At 39.7% G+C, this 9,250-nt stretch overlaps 1 protein-coding gene across 2 annotated transcripts in view; it reads left to right on the top strand.

The window, feature by feature from the left end:
- Nucleotides 1-6,543, top strand: part of SH3BGRL2 (SH3 domain binding glutamate rich protein like 2) — a 60,897-nt gene extending 54,354 nt beyond the window's left edge. For both annotated transcript variants that reach the window (XM_004422056.3, XM_087443804.1), the window contains exons 3-4: nucleotides 236-316; nucleotides 3,536-6,543. In XM_004422056.3, the coding sequence (XP_004422113.1) occupies nucleotides 236-316; nucleotides 3,536-3,547 (93 nt within the window). In that variant the 3' untranslated portion in view covers nucleotides 3,548-6,543. The remainder of the gene's footprint in view (nucleotides 1-235; nucleotides 317-3,535) is intronic.
- The last annotated feature ends 2,707 nt before the right edge of the window (nucleotides 6,544-9,250 follow it).

Below are 9,250 nucleotides of genomic sequence, written 5' to 3' on the forward strand. Positions count from 1 at the left end.
AGCTATGACATACAACTATCTACTGGGGCTTTGGGGGGAAAAAATAAATAAATAAAATCTTTAAAAAAAAAAAAAAATGTTTAGGCTCAAGCAGAGCAAATTCGCAGTACATTTATGTAGCTCTTCCCTGGCCTGAATGGAGCAATGGTACATTTTTTATTTCCATAAAAAATTTGTCAAAAACACCAAAGATAATTGTTCGCTTTTGTTGATTTTCTTCTCCCCTTTTTTCTAGGATTATGAGAGTTTTTTTGAATCAAAGGAAAGCAACACAGTCTTTTCATTCTTAGGCCTAAAATCACGGTTGGCATCAACGGTAGGTAAATCTTTTCTTGTTTTAAAATTCATTTTTCTCAAATTGTTCTTAGGGATTGAGGTTGAAGGTGTTACGGGAATGCATATATAGTCTCCAGATTTTTGGCTTTCGCTTTCTCAAATGCACAGAGACTGCCCAGTGTAAAAACATGCAAAGAAGTCTAGTTTTTTTTCTTTCCAATTTTTAATTGTTACTGTATACTAGAGTTTATTTTTATTTATAATTTAGTTTATTTATAATTTATACCCCCTTCTTCCAAGAAGAATTTAAGGTAGCAAAAAGTAGTAAGTTCTTTCTATTTTAAAGTGCAAGTTTACATTATTTTACATTTTTTGAAATAGCAGAATCAAAGCCATATTTTTAAGGTCTTTTGCCTGTTGAACTCATTTACATCCAAAGGGAGATAGATGGTCTGCAGTAACAAATGATCAGCCATGAGAAAAATGCTGCAATTCTTAAACTAATAGGAATGTGTTTGTAGCCACTTCATGATGTCGTGTGTCCTTTAGAGAACATAAAAGGCTCAGGCTCTTCTAATATTTAGACCTAGAAATAGTGTATATTATCACAACTTTGTGAAGCACATGGATCCACTTTCAAAATAAAAAATAGCATTTCTTTATTAAATGAGGTAATATTTTGATTATATCCCTTTTTAAAAAACACTATTTTTTTCTGATTATGAAAGTAGCCTAGGCTCATTTGAAAAACTGGGAGAATACAAAAAAGTATAAAGAAGAAAATAAAATCACCTATTATCCCCCCACCCAGAGATAACCACATTAACATTTTTTGTGTATTTCCTTGCAGTCTTTATATACATAGCAATTGAGGTTTTGACTGTATTTCAAATTGAGACTGAATTCTAAAGTGTCTATTTCTCACACTGAATTGAAATGAAAGTGTATTACTGGGAACTTTGATGTCTGTAAGTAATACGGCTTCTGAGGCTGCCTAGGATTTGTACCATTTCTGGAACACCTGTGGGAGGAGGGCGGAGACTATCAGTAATATAAATTATACACCAGCACCTGCAGCTCACAGCCGAGGTGAGGTCTGGCTTTGTTTTTACATCAGAGTCCACAGATGGGCGTGGGTGGTTTCCATGTACATGTTTTAAACAGAGGCAAACCCACACATATAATATTTAAAGGTTCTTAAAACTATTTTTATAAAGATGGAGCATTGGAATACTTGTTAGGAAAATTGTAGTATTTTTATAACATGTTTCATCCAAAGATATTAAACAATCCAGATTTATCTTCAAAGAACTGGAAAAAACTGGGGCAGGAGTAATCTAATGGATGTTTAAATCCAGTGGACATCATTGTTTGTGCAAAAACCTTTAAAAAAATACTGTGCGCTTGCCACCTTTGTTCTCATTTCCCTTGAAGACGTAGATTCCTTAGAGACTCTGCCGGCTGACTTTTTTACTTTTTTTTTTTTTTTTTTTAAAGATTTTATTTATTTAATTTTTTCCCCCCAAAGCCCCAGTGGATAGTTGTATGTTGTAGCTGCACATCCTTCTAGTTGCTGTATGTGGGACTCGGCCTCAGGATGGACGGAGAAGCGGTGCCTCGATGTGCACCCGGGATCCGAACCCGGGCCGCCAGCAGCAGCGCGCGCACTTAACCACCAAGCCACAGGGCCGGCCCGTGACTTTTTTACTTTTTAAAAATATTCATCTCTCAGAAGTGTCGCAGGAAACCTATGATCTATACAATGTGCATTCTTACCTGACTTGTGGTCGTAGTATTAGAAGTGGTCTTGATGCCGTTGACGTCTGCTTGGTCAATAGACCATTGCAAAGGCAGCCAGCGCTCTGCGCATCCCCCCAGTCATCCCACCATTGCGGGGCCTGAGTGAGTCACGCCTGAGCAGGAGCGCGTGGAGCAGATGGCAGTCCGTGGAGCGGCGTTTGTGCCACCCCTCTCAGGAACCACTCAGGGTCTCATGAGTTCACAGCGGCTCATGCTTTGTCTTCACAGGAGAGAGAAACAAATGTCTTCAAGAGAAGCTCAGCGTTTTCCTCCTTTCTAGTTATTTCTTTTTCACTTTGGTAGCAATTTATTACACAGTCTACACTGTAGGCCCAGAGTGCGGGCCTCGACAGAGCATTCACAGGTGGAAGGCACTAAGAGATGGAAGCCCCTTTTCTCATCTCCTTTCCTCCCCTCTCTGCGGCATTCACACAGAAAAGCCAGGGCCAGAAAGCCTGCCAGGGAACATGTCAAGACACCATTAGCATCTGTAATTGCTCTTACACAGTGAGGAGAGAGACGAGAGATACTGGGAAAAGAACGTTCTTGGCTATAGACAGGTGCAGTATAGGCTCCGGGCAGTTCTCAGAGTGGACAGGGCAGAGGAAGGTAGGAGGTCACAGAATGATGGCCTGCAGGCCACATTCGCTCTGGATGTGTATGTCCTGCACAGAATTTTTAAAAGAATTTAAATAGGTTGCTAATATTTAAAATACAGATTTCCCACTTTTCTTGAAAAGTCGGAAGGTATGGAAACCTTGGGGTAGCCCACTTTCTCCTATGGCTGGTTGGAGCCAGCAGTGGCTGGCCCACCATGGTACCTACCTAAAAGAAAAGGAGGCCTTTTCACCAATAATTTTCCGGTAGAAAACCATCAAGTTTGTTATTTTAATAGACTCAAAGTGGGGCTTGAAGTAGAAGTTTCTGCTTTTGGATCTCTGCCATTCAGAGGTGGTATTCAACATATGTAACAGTTGGTCAACCCTGGGGCACTGACCGGCCGGAGCTGGAGCAGTCTCGGAGGCCCCCCTGTGCCAGGTGTCTGTTTAGTGGTTGAATCATGGAGCCATCCCTGGGGGAGGGGCCCGGGGTAGCACTTGGGGGTTTGGGGCAGTGGCTGTTTACCAATAGGTATCGTCACCCTCTGCAGGCCCCCTGAGAGAGGCAACCCCCACACTCCCCACTCAGGTGCGAGTGGAACAGTACCTCTGAGAGGAGCCTCAGCAGTTGTTGAAAACCTGTGGCTCTCTTTCCACTTTATATGTAGCAGGTCAGGTGGGTGTAATTACAATCTGGGCTCTGACCCTGAAACCCAGGATTTGCTCTTATCAATCACGTGGGCTGATTTATTGTGATTGCCAACATCCCTGTTTCTGACATTTAAAATATCACTGCCAGGGTGAATTTTCTTGTCAATGCAATACATTAACTGACCTTTTTCTTTTTTGGTAATAAACAGGCAGAACCGTAGAGAAGACAAGTGGAAGATGATGGAGATGCATTTGGGAGCACCCTCTGGTACTCAGCACACACCTGCTTACCTAATGCATCCCTGTGACAGAAGCCACATGCATCACCAGTAACTTTGCTTGCCATGGAAAAGGTGTTTCTGGAAGATGTGGGAGTAATGGGATTGCATGATTGCTTTAAACCAAATAAGACTGTGGTGGGTTTTTCCTTATTTTCAGAATTGCCTGCAATTGCCTCACTCCTCAGGAGGTGCTGTTAACCTGAGACAGCTGTGCTTCCTTCATGATGGAAAGATAAGTGGGTAGCACCATCAGAGAGAAAATGTTGGATCTGCCCTGGGTTGTAATTGATACCGGTATTGCTCAGACCTGCTTCTCTTTAAGCTGCCTGGATTGTATCCTTGAGATTAGTCTGTCAGGCTATTAGAATCGTTTGATCAGAAAGGAAAAAAACAATGCTGGTTGACAAAGGGCTGAAGATTTTTGCTGCAGAATCACAAACGTCACTATGCTTTGTAATAACACCTGTAGAAAAAGTTAGATGTTCTAGCCTCCTTTTGGTAGTGGAGACTCTTATCTCCATAAATCCTCCAAGCTCCTACAGATGGTTTCCAGAAATCTCTGTTGCAAAAACGTGTGATCAGACCCAAGTTACAGGAATGAAAATAATTGCTGTTTTGGAAAATATATACTTTATTTCTTGCAAGGGGAAAGTTTCACCTAAATGCATAAGACTGCTTAAAAGTTACATTTTAAGAGGTGCACTAATTAGTAAATTCATAGGAAAATTATCTGACTCATATCTGAAGGCATTTGCAGCTTTAGCAACTTATTTATGTGTGAGTGCACATGTGTGTTTAAACGCAGCTCCCCTAACAGCTGCTTATTCTATTTTGTGAAGGGATTATATTTTTTTGAGAAAGGAAGATCTTAGATATATTTTATGAACCCTTGATGAGGCATATTAAAACATACTGATATTGCTGTACAATTTAATTTTTTTCCTGTGTTACTCTTCATTGGTCCTCTAACTTTACTAACTCATACTTCTGGCCAGTGCACAGTCCCAGGTTTTTCAGAATAATGTAGATAGTGTTCTCATTCCATATATGAGCGCCAGTAAGTTTTCAGAGCAGCATATACAAGAAGGGGGCCAGCAGAGAGTAACTCCGAATTTTACTTGGCATGCAAAATCTCTGCTCCCTTTGGAGTGGACACTGATGAACCCTGAACGTGTCTGCTTCATTAGGGTAGATGCTGCTTTTCTGCATCCTTCTTCCTGCTTACCTTTTTTTAGAGTTTTTAGTTGCCAAACATGGGAACAGTCTTGAATAGGATAAACTCGCAGAGGGCTGCTTAAAATATTCTGCTGTTCTCAGCATCCTGATGCTGGATCTGCTGTTTAGATTCTGAGCTGGAAGTTTGTAAGAAATTGAAAGAACAAAAGAATTAAAGCCCTGTCACATGTGTTCTCTCACCCTCCCACTTGCTAACTGTGGACTATTCTAAAAAACTGTTGAATGCTAAAGCTGAAATCCCAGCCCGAGACTTACAGCCCAGGACCACAACCAGAAGAGAAACATGCCACAGAATTCTCCTTGACTGGAACAGATGCACGATCCACAATTTTCTCTCAAAGGAAAGCTGTTGTGAAATCATGGATATTACTGCTTAGTTGGCATTAAATAAGATCCAGGTCAAATTCCATTTGATGAATCCCAGGGACTATCCAGGAAATTTTTTTTTGAACTGGATATTGTGTTTGAGTATCTGAGTCATCTGATAAGACTTAGAATTTCTGTTTACGATACAGCAATTAAAAAAAATTTTAATGTTACCATGATCTAACTTACATTTAGTCTACTTTTGCCGGTGAGCACCAAGCACTAAGTTGGTAAGATATAGGCTCTTCAAGTTAAATTGCAGGGTGGTAGGATCAACACAATTACTTGCTAGACAAAGAAAGCTACTCACATTTGTTTGTCTTAAAACTTTTGAATTACTGTGGTTATAGCAGGCCCAGTAGGGCTCTCCTAAACAGACCAGATGGATAGTAGTGCTAACTTACTACCGCAGTCACACATCATCTACCCCGGCCCCCCTTTTTTCTTTAATCTGCAAAGAAATAGAGAGCAGCCTGGCTGGTCCCGTACTGGTTGTGAGTGAGCTGGAAGCACACCTGTGGCGTTCACTGCCGGCACCCAGGCCCTGCAGATCCTGCGGTGTTGCCCTCCGGGACCACACTGTTCAGAGAACATTACTGTGTCCTTGTACTGTTTTACCGACGGAATTCCAAACATGTAATGATTTTATTCCTTTCCTTAATTAGCTGCCTTTAGATTTGGATAATCACAGTCTTAAAGCCTAGGAAAGAAGTGGACATAGATGTAATAACAAGGGCATTTCAAGACAGGATTTTTATTTCCTGTAGTAGGCTTGTTGACGCAAAGGAAATGTGCTGCTAAAAATCAAATTATGCCATTTTACAATTAGATAAAATACACATTACCATCCTGCTAGGTATATGCAGACTGGAAGAAAATTTAGTTGGGGATATACTTGTTTTTCCAAATTTTGGTGTTCTATTAAAGTCAAACAGGAGAAAAGGAAGATTTTTTTTTCTCTCAGACTGTAATATATTTTAGATTTGTTTCTGTTTTACAGATTTATTCAACACTCCCACATAGATGTTTTTATATTACATGAATTTAATAGTGAACTAAACTTATTTTTGTCCTCTATTATTGAAAGGTACCAAAGCCTCCTTCTGTGTTGTTTTAATTTGGTTTTGCTGTATAGAGTTTTGCTTTTCCTAGAAATGTTTTTCATTTAACAGCTTAATTGTCAGGGCCCACTTTAAACTGCATAATTGTTTTTAGATTTCAATTTGTATGCATTTGTCTCTAAAGGCACTGGTGAAATCTCAGATTTTATATTCAGCATTAAAGAGAAATAAATTCCAGAAAACACATTCTGAAAATGGAGTGTTTGTGCTCTACCATTTCTTACACCTTTTCTGATTTTAGTTGTGTTTGGTTGAAACCTTCCTTATTTGGGATGCTGTGTTTCTACTCCCTTCCGTGAACTCTATTCCTGAAGCTGCAGATTAGTTTTAAAAATGCAGATGGATCATTTGACCATTCGAGGAGATGCATGTGTGGTCCTGTGTGTGTGTGTGTGTGTGTGTGAAGTGACCACAGAATCATCTCAGACAGTGACCAGGACCGAGGACGGCATTAAATCACTCATCCCGTGGTTGGTTCAAGTCGATGACTGTGGTTTCCTGGGGACACTGAGCCTCAGGCTGGTGGATTTGCTCCCCTAATTGGGCGCAGAAAACAAGTAGAGTGTAGCTGCAACTCTTAATGGCTGGGCCGCCTTTGATGCAGCCGCCTCTAAAAGCAGGAGACAACACTTCTGAAGGCAATGTCTCAGGGTGATCTCATCACTGAACTATTTCAAACTTTAAACACCAAGACAGAGGGAGGGTGAAGGAGGAGATAAAAGAGAACAGGCTGTAAGTTTGCAGAAATGTGTTAAATCGTGAAACCAAGTCAGCCAAGTACTCACCGCCCACTTGTAACCCAGATTTTCAGAGTTTTCCTAGTTCTTCCAGAAACGCAGGTCAGGCTAGTTTGGTTATCCTTTCAGTCAGCATCTGTTGAGCCCCTGGAATGTAACCGGCACAAGAGTCTCCACCTGCAAGGATGAGAGAAACAGAAGCGACAGCAGCAGTTACAGCCGAGGAGTGAAGGAGACTTAGGGCAAGTGCACGGCGCTCCAGGTGATGGTTGCTCAGCTGAAACGTTATGTACGATCTTTTTCTTTGTTTACTACAAACATTTCAATTTTTAAAATTATTTCATGTGTGCAATGGAATATATATGCATACACACACATATATATTATGTGTATATATATACACACACACACTAAAATATGAAGACCAATAAACCCCTGTGTGCCTGCCACCAGCCTCCTGCCTTTCCTCTAAGCACTGTGGCTCTTCTCTGACCCTACCCCGTCCCTGTTTGATAGCCAGAGCCCGTCTCCTGAGCTCTGTGTTGATCGCAGCCTTTCTGTCCTTTACCATTTTACCTTCATGTGTGTATCCTTAAATAACAGTAAATGGGATTAAACTGGATTCTTCTGTCACTTCCTTTTTATGTTCGTAGCAATGGGGTATTATCATTTTTAAACAAGTAACCTAGTTCATTTATTTTCACTTCTAAGTATTATTTCATTGTATGAATATCAGTTTTTCCCTTCTCCTGTTGCTGGACATTGAACTGCATCTTTCTTTGAAGTAGAAAAAGGAAGTGTTGCTGTGAACATTCTTTATGTGATTTCTGTGCACATATGCAGAGTGGATGAGTACCTTGGATAGAATTGCTGTGTTGTACAATAAATCACATGATCATCTTCAGTAGATAAGACCGAGTTGCTTTCCAGAGTCATGTAGCACCTTACGCTCCCACCGCTACACTAGAATTTCCGGTACTCTGGATCCTTGCCGACATTTGGGATCATCAGACTAAAATTTTTGCTGAGCTGAGGAGTGTAAAATGGTATCTCATTTTGCATATATTTCATTACTAATAAGTTGAACGTGTTTTATTATGGAAATTCCTATTTCTTTTTGGAAATCTGTCTTCAGTCTTTCATCTTTTTTCTGTTGTGTTGTTTTTAATAATTTTTAAAAGTTGTTTATACTTACCTTTATTGGTTAATGCTTATTTAACTACTAAAGTGAAGCAAAACCACATTTAGAGTAGAAAAATCTTCTGAAATGAAATTATTTCCAGAAGTATGAAAAGCATGTGAAACTTTATTTGGAGAAAATAAAGATAAAGGCGTATTTTGTGTGTTTTTATTGCATGCTAATTTTCAGCTTGGCAGTGTATCAGCCAAGAGAAGATGTACTTTGGAAACCTCTCTGTGCTTCAGAAGGGTTCTTCTTTGAAGCTGTTTTAAAGCTCATCAGTTCTAGTTATTTGGTAGAAAATTAATGTCAGGATTTGGTTTCTGCTACAGAATTTCACCAAACGGAAATCTTTATATAGACTGCATGTTTAAATATGCACATTATCTTAGTATGTCAACATATAATAGGCTTAAAACAATAGGCCAAAATTATGTTATACTTATTTTAAAAAATGATTTAAGTCATAGGAGATTATATTGAATCTGTACTCATAATTAAATAACCCTTAAGCTGAATGAGACAGGTCAGCATCATGTGAGTATAACCCAGCGTGTGTGGTAGTGGTGTGTTTTCATGTGTGTGAACTGATTGGTAGGTAGAAAAACAAGAAACTACAATGCAGTCTTATCTCCTGAGGCTCCTGCTTCCAGAGGACCACATTTTTAATAGGCTAAGGACCCTGGCATTTGAAAGCATATTAGCTGAAAACTTGGTACTGCTTATAATGAATGGCACAGAGATTTAGAACTTTTTATAAAACAACACTCCACACTCTTGTAATATACATAATTTTTGGTTCTAAAATAATAAAATTCACAGTAACCAAACTTTGCACTGAAAAAGCTCCAGTGCAAATATCTATCATTATTAATGTTATGGAAATGAAAGCTCTATAGCACAGAACAGGCTGTCCAGCATGGTACCACCATGCCACATAGAACTATTACTGAGCACTTGAAACGTACCTAGTTGAATGTGTGATGTGCTGTGAGTGTAAAAT

The sequence above is a fragment of the Ceratotherium simum genome, chromosome 19 (genome assembly GCF_057802395.1).
Source record: "Ceratotherium simum simum isolate JZ-2026a chromosome 19, ASM5780239v1, whole genome shotgun sequence".
Taxonomy (NCBI): Eukaryota; Metazoa; Chordata; class Mammalia; order Perissodactyla; family Rhinocerotidae; genus Ceratotherium; species Ceratotherium simum.